We start from the raw sequence: 18,962 nt of genomic DNA, 5'->3' as shown, positions 1-18,962 counted from the left end.
GTTATGATGTTTACACTGAAATGGAATTAAAGGATTAGAACCTAACTTTCACATAGCAAGACATCTAATTGGTGTTTATTTCATTCTCTGTTGTCACCTGTTAGCATTTACCAGAAGTTTTCATTGATCGCCATTTCACCAGACTGTTTATTTACAGTGTATTGACAACTATTTATCATAAAAAATTTACATAATATATAATATCTTATTTAGAACTTGCAAATTTCACAATATGGATTCTATCTTTACGGGCATTAATCACCATTTTTGATGATAAAGTGAGAGATGTATCAAGGTTTAATTTACCAATTCTTCTTGTAATTTTTTCACGTTCAGCATATTTTAAAGATATTTAAAATATATTTTCCTTGGAAAAAATCGGGAGCCACACCAGACACCGTTTTATAAACAGGATCACAGGTTATCCAGGTGCACGTTATCAAGACTGTATTATATCATCATCATCATCACCACCTTTATTATCATTGCTGCCATCATCATCAATCACTTAAGGTTCTGAATGGTTTGTGCATTATTAAAATATGATCTGTTCACAATGAAATTTGTTTCAAATTTGCACAGCCCATAACATTTTATACTTGGTGCTTTCATAATTGTATGTATTATTAAAACTACAGAGAAATCTGACCTAAAACTTTTTTTAAAAATGTTTCAAGAACAACTTAAATACTGTTAGCTGCTTTTTTGCATTAGGACTAAATGTTTCACAAGCAACTTGAAACTCGTTTCAGTGATTTAATACCCATTAATGTCAGCTGTATCATCATCACCACAATTATTATCATTTCTATCATCATCATTATCATCATCATCATCATCATCAATCAATCAGCTAAGGTTCTGGATGGTTTATGCATCATTGAAATATGAACTGCAGTCAGACAGTGAATTGAAAGGCTCATTTTGATGACATGCATGTCCAGTGTACCAAATGATGACCGCTGCAGAGTCCAGCTCGACATTGGCAGTCTCAGCCTCTAACTGAATATTGATCATGCTAAAATCAGAGTTTGTTGGCTCTTCTGGATTACTTCCAACTCCAAATATTTTTGCCATTTTTTATCATTTTAGTCCTTATGCGCCAGTAAATCATAATCTCCATCCTCACTAAAGTGTTCAAAGGTGTAAGATTTTGCTAACTTCAGTTGATAATTCTGTAAGCAAATATTTCACACGTCTTCCTCATCAGGCCGTGGAAGGTCCGGGATTATCGTATCTGAGGAATCGAGGATGCTTGCATTGTGGCGAGGGTTGGGAGGGATTTATAGTAATGTGATTGGGTAAATACTTTTGGAGAAACTTAATTTACTATAAAATTTCCTTTTTAGTTGTGTTGTGAAGTACATTTCAGATCATCATTGTAGTCTATATATTTTGCTTACATATGCACATGTAATAAGTCATACTTATCTGTAATGAAGCAATTAAATTTTTACATGAAATATTTCTTATCATCATATACCTGTTTTTAGAGTCAGCCATCTATTCCTGCACCAAGTCACATATTCTCCTTACATTTAGTCATTAGATCATTATATTGAATGCTGAATAAAATAATTCTGGATAAAATTAGTTATTTTTTTAAAAAGTTAATAAGTGGTGACCTATGATTGTTTATATCAGTCGGGGGGGAAATTTTTTTATTGCAGATTACCATCTTTACTTAGTGGGGACCACCCCTCCACGTCCCTAATGGGAATCAAACCTGGTTCATCTAAGGCTTTATTCTTATTCTTTACCATTTGACCACGAGACTGCGTATACAACTTGCGATTTTATACAAACCTTATTGCACTCTTTTGCAGCCACTCGGATATGGAAAAAGTTTTTAAAGTATTTTCATATTGTTTCAGGACTGCAGGGATAGTTTAATTTGTATAAATACATTTTTCTATTCAGATGAATTTTCTACATTTAGCTAAATTCTATTCCTCATATGCAGCTGCAGATGATGTTATTACACACAATCAATATGAATATATGTTTTAAAGACAAAGGTATGTCTTTGCAAAATATATGAAACAGCTTTTAAAATAAAAACTACTTTTGGACAGTTTCTGAAGCCATTACAGAGAGTCCCCAGTCCTTAGTGAAGATTATTGAATTCAGTATATGTGTTGTGTAAAGGACAGCATAAATATTCTAATAATGTCAGGTCAAGCTTTAGGTCATTTTGGTTACCATTATTACCATATATATTGGGACACAATAAAATAATTATTGTTTTTCCTGTCCCAAAACTTATGGTGAAACTTTTTTCACCTAAGTTATATGTTCCAAGACTTAAGAAACGAAATAGATTTATAGTACATTTGTGCCCCCCGCCACTGCATGTTGAAATAAAATAGATAAACAAAATGCTTATTTGATAATAAAAAGAAAGAAACTAACCTTTTATTGTTATCACTGATTCCTTTTTTTCAACATGAGCATTAAAGAATAAAATATATCCACGAAATTTGTATATGTAGCGTAGGCTTCCATACTGTATCGTGTATTGCTTGTGTCTGATAACACACACAACGTTGTTCATTGACATGAACATTGAGAAACAAATTGTGTTTGATTGTGCTCAAAGGTTTGAATATGATATCTGACTGAAAACTGGATCCAACAAATCGCAAACAAGAGGGAAATAATCAACTGATATATTGAAGACAACTGGCATTCATGCATGACACTGTGTTAGGTGCAAAATAATCAAGATTGAATTATATCCATGTCTACTGTATGACAGTATCTTGCAAATAAAAATCATTATTTGAAAACACATTCACTTCAGTGTAAGTGACAATCATTTCGCCAGCATGGGTTACAAAAGTATCATTACTATTTATCCGCAGACATCAATGCTCCTTTGTATTAATTATTACTACTGATGCCAGGTGCATAGAAGGCTGGGTGGTGAATAAACACAACTGGCAGTGAGCAGTAAACTCCTTTGATTTTACCAACAGGACATCAAACACAAATGCTATTTTTATTACAAAAGCAAGTCGACCTCAAAAGCCAACTTTGTTTACTGTTTTCTTTTCTTTTCTTTTAAAGGATATCAATACAAAGATTATCTTATTGCAAAGCAAGCTGACATTGGAAGCCGACCAGGATTCTTTTAAGTGCTCCAATTTATATATATATTTTTTTTTTATTATACAAAGACGGCCAAGATATGGAAGCTAACTTTGGTTCCTTTTAACCAGTATTCATAGAAATTTTGAAAAAATTTGAAACAATAGAGCAAATTTTAAACTGACACAATATAGTGCTTCGTGCATGGACGTTGATGACCCAGCATCAACCAGAATATCTGGAGAAAATAAAATTATGTGATGAATTTGTGACGGCCAGAAGAGAAGCAGATGATTTCACAAACGAGAGGGAAATAATTAACCAATATTGAGACAACTGTCATTCACGCATGACACAGTGTTAGGTGCAAAATAATCAAGATTGAATTATGTCCAGGTCTGCTGCATGTCAGTATCTTGCAAACAAAAATCATTATTTGAAAACACATTCACCTGAGTGCAAGTGACAATCTTTTCACTGGCATGGGTCACAAAAGTATCATTACTATTTACCCACTGACATCAGTGCTCCTTTGTACTAATTATAACTACAGATGCCAAGCACATAGAAGCCTGGGTGGTGAATAAACACAACTGGCAGTGAGCAGTAAACTCCTTCTTTGAACTTACCGACAGGACATTAAAGACAAAGGTTATTTTTATTACAAAGCAAGTCGATCACGGAAGCTGACTTTGACACTCTGAAGCAGTTTTTTTAAAGGATATCAATAAAATGTTATTCTATTTCAAAGTAAGCTGACCTTGGAAGCTGACTATGGATTCTTTTAAGTGTGCTGAATTTTTTTATTATTTGAATATACAAAGATGGCCAAGATATGGAAGCTAACTTTGGTTCCTTTTCACCAGTATTCACAGGAATTTTTTAATAAATTGAAACAATGGAACAATTTTTAAAGTGACACAATATAGTGCTTTGTGCACGGACATCGATGACCCAGCATTGCCCAGAATATTTGGAGAAAATAAAATCATGTGATGAATTCATAAAGGCCAGAAGAGAAGCAGATGATTTTGCCAACAATATGAGCATTAACATGGATGAAATTATAGTGTACTTTGATCACATTCCTGGATGGATTGTCGATAAGATGGGGGTCAAAAGTGTGAGAATTAGCAAGACTGGTGTAGATTTTTAAAAATCTGACTTTAGACATTGCAGTTTCCACTTGAGATGATGTGTGTTGCCTCTAACAATTTTTCATGGTATGAGAAAGCTAAAAAAAATATTCATGCACCGAAAGAATGGATTGTATGTGTGCAGGAGAAGGGTTGTGTCGATGAGATGCTGCTGCAGTGGATTAAAGAGTTTTATCTCAAGTACACAGTTTTATATTTTTTAAAATAAAGTGCATTTTCTGACCTGTAATTTTTGAATGATTTAAAACGTGTCCCACAACTTATGACTTTATAAAAATGATCTGTCCCAGAACATACAATGCACAAAAAAATTACTTTCAAATTTAAATTATGGTGTCCCAACATATACGGTAAATACAGTAAGCTATAATTTGCCATTTTATTTGCCTTTCAGATGGGTTTTGATGTGTTTAATGCTCTGGACCTGATGGACAACAAGGAATTTTTGGAAAAGTTGAAGTTTGGGATTGGAGATGGGAACTTGCAATACTACCTATATAACTGGAAATGTCCATCAATGGCCCCAAATCAGGTATGACTTACATAATGGTCATTAGATTCGGAATGTTATAGTTTTGTATTCAGTAGCAGATAGCAGCATGTAGATGTAATTTTTACCAGATGTAATAGTGGCAACAGCATCAACAATCTTAATCATTCATTTTAAGGTTTTTAAAATACATCGCTGTGTAATTGATTGATATGGTATAGTGTTCTTAAAGCCCTCTTGAAGACTAAAAACTTTTCTCATCAAAGAGTTCTACAGAATTATAAACTTTGTTTTCATATTTTAAAAAAAAAAATTATTGTCCCAGTAATAGGTTGGCCATTGGGTCGGGGAACCATTTCAAGGTCATTTTACAATCTCACAATCTGGGGACAATAAATGTTGTATAGGAAAAAATAATACAAATGAATATGCCAGCACACATACACACATTCATATTGTACACAATCTCTTTTTAGACAAATACAGATATACAGCATCTGGGTGAAACAGACTTTGTGATACTTTAGCTTATAATACAAACACATTGTACACTATTAAACATGAATTTGAATTATAATAGACCATCCTTACTTGCTGGTGGTATAATGGTTCCCACTGTTCAAAATAAATACTTATTTCTTTTTGGATTTGATTGCAATATGTTTTTCCAGATTGTAGTGCTCTTAAAGAAGAACTAATCCTTTCGTTTTACATACATAGATGTAATATTTGGCTAGAAGAGAACAAAAAGGTTCATATATTTTATCTTTTCTTGTATCTCCCAATATAACAGTTTTTGCATTTGGCACAGTATCAATGTTCACAGTATCAGCGTCCAGTGGGACACATCATTTCACAGCCATATTGTCACATTACATTCCCAAAACAAATAGTGTATTGTTTGTGGGGCTTTTTCACAAAAAGTACATTTATCAGTATTGGACAGTTATATTTATACAGAAATGAAATCATTGTTCAAATTCTCTGAGTAACACGAAACCATTGTAATTTTAAGATTCTCGTTATTTTAACAACTTGAGCATATGTCGGACCATATATCCATATTCAAATTGAAAATTTCATTACATTTATATTCACGAATTGGTTTAACATCTGTTTTTAAAAGTGATTTGTAATTGTCTGTACATCCTTTATTGTTAATAAACTACAATTTCTAAATGAAGAGGGAAAGATGTTGTGACCAGTGTTGTTATATCTGACTTATTGTGTAAGGACTTTACACATTGAATTATACCTGGAAATTCGTATTGAGGTCATATCTGTCTTTAAAACTTTCAAAGTCAGTAATAGCTCCCTGATTTGTAAGCCAATGTAGATTTTATTTTGTTCAAACAATTTCCTTTAGAAAATGGGTACCTTGTTCACCCTTATAAAGGAGTTCATCCATAAATTTGTTTTCATAACATCTCCTGTCTGGGGTATATATTCCTCTTTCCTTTAGCTTGATGCCTTTTATATTCTTATTATTCTTTTATAATATGGACACTATTTTTGTACATAACAAAAATAAATATGGGGATATTGGATCACCCTATTGACAACCTCTGGAAATTTTGAACAAAGACTCTGAAAGAAAGCCATTTTGTGAAACTGCTGATGAGATGTTATAATAAAAGTTTTAGCCCAGTGCCTTATATTTGGTCCAAAATGAAAAAGTTTTAATGTTATTAATAAATTTCCATGAAATACAATCGAATGCTTTTTCAAAATCAATTAATAATAATACACCCCAAATTCGTAACTTTTCTGTAATGTGCATAATATCATACAGTCCTTGTATTTTCACTGATGTAACTTCTTTTTAAAAAACCAGTCTGGTAGTCAGATATTACCTCATTCAGTACTGCCTTCATTCTTTTGGCAATACATCCTGATTTGGTAGTCAGATATTACCTCATTCAATACTGCCTTCATTCTTTTGGCAATACATCCTGATTTGGTAGTCAATATTACCTCATTCAGTACTGCCTTATTTCGTTTGGTAATACATCCTGATTTGGTAATCAGATATTACCTCATTCAGTACTGCCTTCATTCTTTTGGCAATACATTCTGATTTGGTAGTTAGATATGACCTCATTCAATACTGCCTTCATTCTTTTGGCAATACATCCTGATTTGGTAGTCAGATATTACCTCATTCAGTACTGCCTTATTTCTTTTGGTAATACATCCTGATTTGGTAATCAGATATTACCTCATTCAGTACTGCCTTCATTCTTTTGGCAATGCATTCTGATTTGGTAGTTAGATATGACCTCATTCAATTCTGCCTTCATTCTTTTGGCAATACATCCTGATTTGGTAGTCAGATATTACCTCATCCAGTATTGACTTCATTCTTTTGGCAATACATCCTGATGCTAATTTTGTATACAACATTAAATAGAGAAATTAGATGCCAGTTCCTCAAGTATTGCTTAGGTTTTTCAAGGCTATGCAAGTTATAATGCCTTGTCTTGTAGCATTTCAGGCATGATGAATTTATACTTTTATAGTGAAAATGGCTAGTTCAAACATAATTAATAATACTATCTGCCAACTCTTGGGGACTTGGAGATTTTGGAAAATATAAGGATGTTTTTGATTATCATAGATAAAAGAACGGTGTCATGTATATTGCTTACAAGATTCACATTTTACAGAGGATAAAGTTTCATTTATTCGAACACAGTGGGGTTATGAATGTATTGTAAATTGTTAGAGGTCCAACTCTTGAGGAGCTTGTATTCTATATTATAACAACATTTAAAGATTGTAAAAAGGATTCTGAAGGTAATTGTATTGCATTATTAGATATTCAGATTGGTGAAAGGAACTTCACCTTAATTAATGTATATGGGCCAGATAATGATTCCCCCAAATTATAAAATAATATAAATGATATTATATATGAATATGAAAATGAGTCTGTTATTATATGTGGATACATTAACTGGGTTCAAGATTCAGAATTAGATTCATATAATTATAGAAATGTAAATAACTCTAATTTTAGAAGTACATTATTAAGTGTAAAAGAATAAAAAACTGATTACTATTTATGTTTTTCCTGTCTTTTTCAGGTTGGCCTTGTTTTACAATGAACCATATCTGAGCTAGGTTCTGAATTGTGAATATATTTACAAATGAATGTCAGAAATTGTGATTTGTTTGTGTGCATTTTACAAGGGAGGCATGAGGCAAAATGGGGAGTAAATGGTATCAAATCATATATTGAATGCAGTCACATGCCGAATGGGACCCAGTTTCAAACAGAATTTAGATAAGGCTACAATATCGGATGTTTCGATGTTGTTTTGTCTCAGTGGTAGTTTGCCAGACTTAACCTCTATTTTGACCATCCCAGGTCATCTGTTACGTGACCCGGGGCATCACACTTTTGTCGCCTTGTCAGTAAATAGTCACTGAGGCTCTGCTGTGTTGTTAAACTTGCCAGCCACCTCTGATATCACTCAGCTAATAATGCCTGGTTTTAAAGTTAAGGAAATCTAAATTAGCTTATTGGTTAGCCAGTCAGCCTTGTACCTAAAAGGGTGTGGGTTTGAATCATACCATTGGAGCAGCCCAGGTCAACTGCTATGGTGTGTCCTTTGGCAGAGCACTTTACTTCAGTTGCCACGGCTCTAAATAACCTTCTTGTGTTGCTGTGACATAAAACCAAACCAAACTTAATTAGCAGGGTGATAAGAAACTTGATGTGATGTAATAAATTGATCAATAAACTGCCAACCATTGCAAGGTAAACATTTCCATGGAACCACATTTGCAAAATATAAGCCAGCAAATGCTGTCCCATGTATGGATCAGCCGAATTCCCACTTTTTTATGGGGAGGTTGATTTGACATCACCTGATGTCATAGATATCATCAGCAGAATGATGTCACAAGATTAGATATCATCAGCAGAATGGTGTCATAAAATTAGATAGCGGCAGCAGAATTATGTCATAAAATTAGCAACAGAATGATGTCACAAGATTAGATATCAACATAATTAGGTCATAAAATCATATATCATCTGCAGAATATGTCAAAAGATCAGATATCGTCAGCAGAACGATGTCACGATTAGATATAATCTGCAGAATGATGTCACAAGATTAGATATCATTTGCAGAATGATGTCACAAGATTAGATATCTGTAGAATGATGTCACGAGATTAGATATCACCTTCAGAATGATGTCACAAGATTAGATATCATCTGCTGAATGTCACAAGATTAGATCTCATTTGCAGACTGATGTCACGAGATTAGATATCATCTACAGAATGATGTCACAATATTAGATATCATTTGCAGAATGATGTCAAAAGGTTAGATATCATCTGCAGAATGATGTCACAAGATTAGATGATGTCAAAGACTTGTGCAAGAGCCACAGTATGATACTCAAGTGCTTGTATTCAACAGTTTTTGAAGTGGGTGGGAGTCACTTGCAAGCCTATGGTATTTTTATTGTAATGTTTGTCAATGTCATTGATTGTGTTTGATCAAAATATTTGTTTCAAGTCATTGATGTCACTCTGCAGTCTTCAGTGCCAATATCTGAGCCAATATTCTTTGGAAAGGTTGACATTTTCTGTATGGAAACACAATTTCAGCATTTTCTCAGCTCATACATCATTCATTGTAATAAAATCAGACGTTACTGGCAGGGTGGTGTCACAGAGTCGGACTAAACCTTCATGATAGGGTTTCTTTGGACAAGTTGGTTTGTGGGGGTAAAACTTACTGTGAAACACAAGGATTAATATATCATTCATCATTAATAGGTCACCAAGACCTTAATTTTCTGCTGTTGCTATATCATTTTGCTTTTATCTTTGTATTATTTTCTTCTCATTTGGATCTTCATATTATATTGCCACACTAATGGAATCCATCGCATCTTGAGGAGTACTACACACCAACTTAAGAAATTGCTTTTAGCCATAAATGCCAGTCCCATTGAGAATATTTTCTGTTTATTTGTATTCCTTTGGTGCAGACTTTGTCTTGCAGCATTTTTCAATCATTTTTCCCATAATGCATGGATATTTATTTTTTTTCAACTAAATTTGTGGGGTTTTTTTTAGATGGTCATTGCTCGTTCTCAATGAAATTGTATTTCATATCATTCATAATTTTTCACCATAAATAATACAGTGTACTTGCAGCATTTTTGTACTGTCGTGTCATGTTTTATTACAGTACACAGAAACAAAAAATAATGGTAAACAGGTAGACAGCTTCTAAGCCCTAGATCAAACTGATCATAGTCTTGTTAATGGTCCGAGGCATCTGTGGAATAAACAGAATATAAACCAGTCAACGAGTTACATTATTTGTCTCCTTGAAGGCTTGACAGAGAAATCATGTACCAGATATACTCCCTATGTCGAGTCGAACTGCAAACAACAACGATCCTGAGCTGCTGTAGCATAATGTGCCTGCAGATCAGGGTCTGTGATATATGTTATACTGATTGTTCCCTACAAAAGTGCACAGACCATGCAACAGCAGATCTGGATCGTTGCAGTTAACAGTTGGACTCGTATAAGCAAATATATAGGGTAACTACGAGACTAACATTTTTCATTGCAGCATCAATTTGCCTTACGTTTTCAACCTCATGTGCTTGATGCTGTTAGGTCTTTGAAGTGCATCTTACCATACCATAATATGTATGAAATAGGCTGTGGCAGTTTATTTTTTTAGGTAGACTTGTTTTCAAGTGAAAATATTAGTAGATGATGGGGAAAATGATTTTCTTGTATGTAAAATTTACAAGAATGTGAAAGAAGTTTAAAGCCATACTTTGGCATCTGTAAAGAACAGTCAGTCTGTATGTCTTGTTCTCTGCATGTTAACTTGGTTTGTAATATTTTGCATTGTTAGGGTATTATGCTTTCAACAAATGGTCACTTGACAACCAGACAAGGATGATTACAGTGAGAAAATTATATCTGATAATGTAAAGTTGTGGTTCTATTTATTTGATATTTGTCACCGGGTCACCCAAAAAAAAAACCAAGTGTGAATGTTATGTCTGGTGGTCAAATTAGTAATTTGCATGATCAGAGAATTTGCTTCAGTAATGCAAGATTCATACATACTTTACACATTTCCTTACACATTTTGTGTTGTTTTACAAGGAGAAATTTGCAAACCTATCAAAAGTTTCCTTTGTGTCTGCTTACTCATTTTAGGTTTTACACAGAAATGTGATTATAAACTGAGTAAATGGATATCATATCAGGTTGTTTCGGAAGAGACTGGTTTTACATTATAGTGATTTAGAAGGCAGGAGCATTTGAATAAATATTAGGAGCAGTTGTACAGAGAATATTTGCTTGATTCTTCCAAGTGAATAATGGCTATATTTTACTGAGCAGTTGAAAATGCTCGAGTCTTTCAACCACAAGTTGAAATATATCCGTTATTCACATGGAAGAATCCAGTGTTCTTTTAATCTGTTTATTTTATGCTCAAGCATATTAGTTACCTAACAGACTGGAGTAGCAGATTGCTTATAATAATCCACGTGATAATATCAATTGTTTACCATTTATGTTCTGCTATATTGTGTATATATTCACACAGAAAATGTCAGTACATCTGTCCCTTGATAACATGGTCCGAAACATAGATCACACTGTGAGCAAGGGCATGAGTTATCAACTGGAAAATGAAGCAGGGGTACCACTCTAGCTAAGCATAAAGAAGACTGTGGAGAGAGGGGGTGGGGTAGCTGGTCTGTTTTATGGATGAATACTCATTTATTTTCAAGGTAACCAATCTCCGAAAGATTGGGAAACAACTCCATGAGGTTTCAAAAATATCACTTATATGTGTGCCTCGTGTGCCTGCAACACATTGTGTATTACATCTGTTTTTTGCACCGCAAAAAAAAGATTCCTTTTTATCTAAAGTAGAGACAGATGTTCATGAAAAAATCATAATTGTTGAAACTCAAATATTAATAACTTTTATTAGTGAAATATTGATGCTGTTATTTCATTGCAAGTAACTTCTGCTCATTCTTGAGCAAGCCTTTGAGTGCCAATTTAGGAAATTTAAGTTCACTGTGAACTTTGGAACTCGCTTCTCCATAATGAACCATATTTGCCAACTTAGCTTTGAATTACTCCTTTCACTTGGTTGCCTTGCTATCTTTGATCACATTGATGAATGACAAGGGTTGTTTAAGGCAATTGTTACTTGCACAATAATAAAACAATGTTTGAGTGGTCAATTGACCTGACACATGACCATGACTGCTACCTCTTACTCCGGGTAGGATTTGCATGCCTTTTAACTTTTTTTTATTCTGTTTATTTGATTAGGTACAAAAGACATAATTAACTTGAAATACGAAGTAGGTCTGCTTTTAACTGAGTGTAACAATACAACAAAATATGTTTGGAAATTGGAGATCAAAATATGGTCGGCTGTTAATAAGGTTTCCACAGAAATACCATTACATTAGATTGAAATTTTTCAAATTTGAATACAAGAGGGCATAATATATTTGATGAAGATTTCCTTGAAACCAAAATCGAATATATGACTACAAAATAAATTTCACTTGACAAAATTTTCTTCATTGCTATTTGGGGCCCCGAGTGGTCTAAATCGCTCACCATTACGGATTACTGCCATCTCACCTTTGTCTGCGTGGGTTCGAGTCTTGGTCATGTGGGTATCTGAGAAAGCTTGCCAGTAGCTTTTCGTGGGTCGGTGGTTCTTTCTGGGGTTTTCACGGGTTCTTCCTCTACCATTTATACTGGCCGCCATGTATAGCCTATCTTGTGCTGAATAATGGCATTAAAGCCCATGACAACAACAACAATCATTGCTATTTATTTCTTAAAGTATTGCTACCAGTATACGTTAGTGACATTTTCACTGATCAAAATTTTATAGAAGATTATTTACAGTGTAGTGTGAATTTGTAGTTAAAGACATTGTAAGACATTATTGGAATAAGTGGAGAATTTATGATGTTGATTGAAATTTCTGGACACTGACCGCTGTTTTTGATGATAAAATGAGCAATAAATTAGGGTGTCATTTACCAGTTTTGATCGCAATTTTCTTCACTTTCAGCAAACAAGGGTAAATTTTTGAGGCATTTTTTGTGTTAAGAAAAAGGGGGGATCCATGCCTGCCACTGTGTAATAAGTAGGTTCGTGAGTTTTCAGGGCCCATGTTATCAAGGGAATGGTGTAGTAACATATTTCTCTGTGATAGATTGTTATGTGTACCACTACAGCAAGCGATTGACAACATGGCAGATAAAATTCTTTGGTCATGATGCTGTGATGAATGAAAGAGTATTGACAATTTTCATGGAACATATACTAATTCATGAAATAGCATAAAATAAATAGATACATTTATGTATTGTTATTTTGATTTTGTTCTAATATTATTCTACCACTTGTTTATAAACTCCATTTTGTTATCCACTCATCTTGCTTTCTCCAACGTCAGTGAAGGATTGATATTTGAGCTATGTCAGATTCATTTTATTTTTTCATTTTTTTTTCTTCTTCATTTATGAGAACAGTTTGAAAGATTGACAGTTTCTAAATTAAAGTGAAGCTAACATGTTGAAGTAAATATTTGTATGTTTGCACACACACACACAAGTGCAAACACAGGCCTTTTACTGTTTACTCCTGGAAGTAGGTTTGTTGAACTGTGACAATATTTGGAGCATGAATCAAATTTGGAATTTTCGTTTGCGTGATAATTTATTAGTGTTAATTAAACACCTACTGATTGACACTTATTTATCAACATGATTAATATCTACCTGTAAATATCAGTCCATTTCTTAGAGTATTATTATGTTTCATCTGAAATGTATGTCAACAGCCCAGAGGCGGCCAAGCACTGTAAAAAAACCTCTTCCTTATTCATGGAAAATTGATTTGCCCTTTTTCAGAGAAATAAGACACCCTCCCTTCCTTGGAAAAAGCAGTCCAAGAATTTAGGTATGGTTGGACAAAATTGCCATGAATACATGAATAGTTCTTTCAAGAAGCATTTAACACAGAATTGACATAGAGAAAAAACATTATTAACAGCTGTATTTAAATATTTAATATTAAATGTTCTAAGTTTTAAGAAAATCTGGATAAGACTAGGCAGTTTGTTGTGAAACATAGAACCTTATTGTACATGCACTTTTTTATTTATATTTTTAATATAAAATTAACTTGTATTTGAGTGATTTTTGCCATCAGTATCATTCTATAAGGTGTAAACAAATAAATAGATAAGTAAATTAATGTTTTTGTTTCATTTTGTTAGTCATTAATTAACTTTTGACTTCACCTCTGCGTGGGTTCGAGTCCAAGGCTCGGCTAGCGTGGTTACGTGGGAAAGCCTGCCAGTAGCTTCTCGTGGGTCGGTGGTTCTTCCCTGGGTTTTCCATGGTTTTTCCTCCACCAGTTATACTGGCCGCCATGTATAGCCTATCTTGTGCTGAAAAATGGCGTTAAACCCTAGAACAACAACAACAACAACTTTTGACATCTTTGTTTTAAGGTGTATTTCATTTCAAATTGTTTAATAGGTTGTAGCAAAACAAGGTCTCCATCACATTACATCACTGATATGACATTAATCAAATTATTCAAACTACCGATGACATTGAGTGTTGTTTTATGGTTTATGCCATTTTTCATCACATGATAGTCTATACCTGGCAGCCATTAAAACTGGGGGAGGAAGAACCTTGGAAAAGCACAAATAAAACCACCAACTCCAAGGAAAGCATGTTGAGAGTTGAAGTGAGCCTGATTTACATAAGATGGAAATACACAAGTCCAGTGTGTGTGTGTGCGATTTGGATTTTTAATGTAGCTTTATCAATTTTTCAGTCATATTGCTACGATGTCTGCAGTGTGGCAGTTTATAGTGGTGTCTAGCACTGGGGCATCATGCCGCAGACATGTAGCATGATGTCCGACCCAGTCACATTATTCTGACACCAGGCTGACCACCCCTAACACAAACCTCTTAATGTTCAGTGGCTAGTGAGGCAGCTGTTAGTACCATTTTTATAAGTATTTGGTATGACTTGGCCAGGGTTTGAGCCACAACCTCCTTTGGGTGAGCCATGGCTCTGTGGGTTATCAGACACTTATCTTCAGCAGCAGAGAGGGTGAACAGACCACTTAGGGGAATGGTCACCCTTGTGTTTTACCAAACAAAAAATAGTGACCACTCATAGAGGTCAATTACCACGTCTACGATTATTGTTTGTCCCAAACAGAACCGTAGACGCCCCTCTCTGCTGCTATCAATATTGGGAATCATCATCTGAATCATGGGAATCTTCATCTGTTTCATCTTCATCTGAATCTTCGGAATTTGTTCTATGTTTCAAGTAATATTCAAGTTCTGATGGTGGTTTTTCTATTTTGGGATTTATGTTCTTTCTGTGTTTATAATATATCATCAAACTTCTGTATTCCTCTTCTGCTGATATTAATTAAATTATTATGTTATAATAAAATGATACATCCAGAATCTCATACTGCAAGAACAGCACGAGAACGATTAGAAACAATTAAAAAATTTCTTCCTGTCAGAGACTCATTTAGAAAAAATCTGCAAGCGCAGCAAGAAGCAAAAGTTGAGTATGAAGAGGACACTAAAAAACTGTTTAAGCCCGTCACTGCAGCTACTAAGAAAGTTAGAACTGTCATCAAAGAAGATCTTCTTCCGGTATCAAAACAAACTGCAGCGCTGACTGAACAGACGAGGGAGATTTTACGAAATCTTCCAACTAATATAGCTGCGGCTCAGCCTCCACGTATTGATGAGGAAATACGTGAAGGTATTGGAAAACTTCGTGCTGAAGTCGCCGATGTGAGAAAAAAACTTGCATCTGAACCCAAAACAGCAGAAGAGAACTTAAGATTAATTGCAAGATTTAACGAAGGAGTTGTTGAGGAAATTAGAAACACTGAAAGAGAGAGATTACCTGAGTTGATATCAAAAAATATATCTAATAAATCTAATTTTTTAAAACCCTTTTATGGAAAAACAACTGATGATGATTTCATTAAATGGATATATCGCGTATATTACAATAAAAAACAAGCTAGAGGTCAAGAATTTAAAAGACTTAAAGAAGAAGTAGAAAGATTTAGAGGGGGACGGGAACAACCAAAACAAGGAGAGTCCTCCCAGTATCAGCTTCCTCCACCTCTGCAACAAATAGAACAACAACAACAATCTTCTTCGCCACAGCAAAGGTTGTTGTCGAAAATTAAAAAGGCTAAAGAGTCACTTAAATCACCCTTCTCGAAGAAAATTTCTGCACCGAAAATGACATTTACACCGACAGGTTCACCACATGGATTTCGAGAAGGTGACTCACCCCCGGACACCACTGAAGTACCTACTCCGGTAATGCAACCACCACCCCAAGATGAACCTAAAACAGGATCTGGTTTATGTCCTGATAATATCATCAATGACGTATCACGGTTAGAAGTTCTCATAGGAGGAAAACGAGCTGGAAATAATTCACCAGAAATAACCAATGAAGCAGCTGATATTTGTCGGCGACTATTTCAAGGTGGTATCATGGATATCGGTGTTTACCGAGAACTTATTGATGAGCTCGTTGATGACTAGTTGTTAGATAAATGGTAAATAAAATAAGATGATTGTGCATGATAATCATCGTAAACCCACACAGGTTAGAGCGGTAAACTCACGATTACCAATCTATAGTGTTATTTACGGAAATGGACTTGGTGATGTCATTCGAGGATTATTTACAAGGATAGCTCCAAAAGTAGCACCTGTTGCAAAACAATTATCGATGAAGGCTATTGATATTGTTCGTGATAAAGCTCCTGGTGCAATTGTCAATGTTGCTGGTAAGGCGTTCTCGGCGATCAAAGAAAGATTATCACGATTATTGCGACGAAAACAACAATCACCGGTGAAACTGGCAAGTACTGAGGTGATGCCTGCAGATGTCAGTAAAATAATAAATCAGGCTGCAAATCAAAAACTAGCGGCGATATCTGAAGAAGCGGAAAAAAATATAACAGCAAATTTAATAGCAGGAAGTGGTCTTCGTCGACGATGATCATCATTTGGAAAAATGGTAACTATAATAAAATGTTCAGGCGCGAATCAGACCCAGCATTTGATATGGAGGCACCTGTCCTTAAGTACGAGTCAGTACGTGATTATCAGTTTTATTCTTATGACGCAAGACAACCAAATCATCCGGGGAGAATCGAATTACAGGTTCATGATACAAGTAGATATTTCTTGCCCGCTGAAGCGTTTATTGCAGTAGAAGGTACACTTGTAAAGGGGGATAATACGGCATATGGTGCCAATCTGCGTGTTGGTTTTGTCAACAACGGAATTATGGCGTTGTTTGATAGCGCCACATACATGATTGATGGAAAAAATATTGAATCAATTCAGAAGGATGTTGATGTTGCTACAACAATAATTGGTCTAGCCAGATATTCTGACGACTTTACAAGATCGGCTGGTCCAACAATGATGTTTGCTAAGGATATTACCAACAACGCTGATCATGTTCAGTATACCAAAGTACGAACACCAGTAGGTACTGCATCTGATCCACAACCGGTTGCTGATGGTCCTGAATACGCAGCCAGACCAGGTGCTGCTTTTGATATTGTAGGAAGCGTTAATGCGACTTACAACCTAGGATTTGCAACACGCCGATCAGCGCTGTCGGGAAATAATAGAAATTTTTCGTGTGCAATTCCATTATCTCACATCTTTGGATTTTGCAGAAATGTTAGAAAGGTCATCTTTGGAGCTAAACACACAATTGTGCTCGTAAGAAAAGGTGATGATAATGATGCAATCTGGCGAGGTGATGGTGTTGCTGATGCTGGTAAAGTAAATATAACAAAACTTTCATTGTGGATGCCAGTAATGACTCCATCTATTACTGAGGAACAAAAATTACTATCTTTTATGGATCAAGGCGGTAAATCATTGCTATCATGGTTAACAGTAACCACAGATGCTGCTCAAAGCAATATTAATGGTTTATTTACATGGCATATAGCATCACAACAGGGTGTTTCTGCACCACGACATATTTTTATTGCACTACAAGATAATGCTCGGACGAATAATCAACAACGTTCACATATGATATTTGACAACCTTGGAGTTAATGAAGTTTCCTTGCGAATAAATGGACATCAAGAACCAACAGAAAATATACAACTAAATTATGCACAAAATCATGTAGCGCGCGCATATCATCGTTTAATGTCATTCATGGGACGTGATCAAAATATAGATACCGGGTTGCAAATATCACAACTAGATTTTACAGGTCTATATCCGATTTATTATTTTTCACTAGAACATCTTGATTTATCCAAACAATCTGTTGTTGATATACACTTTCGAGCTCGTGTTACTAACCCTCCTCCTGATATAGCTGGTCCACCAATTGTTCTCGGCTTCTACAGAGCGATCGCGGTCATACTTAGCGACAAGGCCATGTTACTTGAAGGTGGCAGTGGTCGAATGAGGGTCGTTGATGCACCGGTGGAAAATCTTTAATCGTGTTATTTAGAAAAATATATTTTATATAAAAATGTCGTATAGTCATGTTAATGTTACTCTGACCCCGGGTCAGGTAAAAAAGCTTCAATCAAAAACCGCCAACAAATGCGGAACTAAAATATCACTAAAACGAGATCATATTAGTGGTGGTCCAAACAAATTATCGTTGACAAATAATCAGATTAAACATTTCAATAAGGCCTTAGAATCAAAAACTGGAGTTCAATTCCATCTCTCCCCGAGCGCCATCAAAGACATGGTTAAAACGGGTGGTATATTTCCACTACTTGCGGCCATTCCGGCATTAATAGCTGCAGCTGCTCCAGCCGTAGCAAAAGCGGCCGCGTTAGGTGCTGTTGGAACAGCCGCTGGAATGGCACTAAAGAAAGCAACAGGGCAGGGATACAAAAAAAAGGGACGCGGTCTAAGATTACCGGGATCTCGTTGGGGGAGAGGCCTAAGGCTTCCAGGATCATTTCGTTAGACGTTCCAGCATCAAATTTTGATTTACTTGATGCTGCTAAAAAATTAAAAATATCTGCCTTTAGAGGTGTTTTTATGCGAGATCAATTACCGAAACAACCAAACAAACTAGAAACAGGTATTATTA

The 18,962-nt window shown here is 35.0% G+C and overlaps 1 protein-coding gene across 2 annotated transcripts in view; it reads left to right on the top strand.

The window, feature by feature from the left end:
• The window catches only part of LOC149779590 (glycylpeptide N-tetradecanoyltransferase 1-like), a 63,687-nt gene extending 49,648 nt beyond the window's left edge, over nucleotides 1-14,039 (top strand). For both annotated transcript variants that reach the window (XM_089940354.1, XM_089940353.1), the window contains exons 12-13: nucleotides 4,642-4,779; nucleotides 7,824-14,039. In XM_089940354.1, the coding sequence (XP_089796480.1) occupies nucleotides 4,642-4,779; nucleotides 7,824-7,844 (159 nt within the window). In that variant the 3' untranslated portion in view covers nucleotides 7,845-14,039. The remainder of the gene's footprint in view (nucleotides 1-4,641; nucleotides 4,780-7,823) is intronic.
• Nucleotides 14,040-18,962: the final 4,923 nt, after the last annotated feature.

The sequence above is a fragment of the Sinohyriopsis cumingii genome, chromosome 17 (assembly GCF_028554795.1).
Source record: "Sinohyriopsis cumingii isolate HCF-2022 chromosome 17, ASM2855479v2, whole genome shotgun sequence".
Classification (NCBI taxonomy): Eukaryota; Metazoa; Mollusca; class Bivalvia; order Unionida; family Unionidae; genus Sinohyriopsis; species Sinohyriopsis cumingii.
Note: the sequence above shows the minus strand (reverse complement) of the source record. Positions and strands in the feature narration are given on the sequence as shown.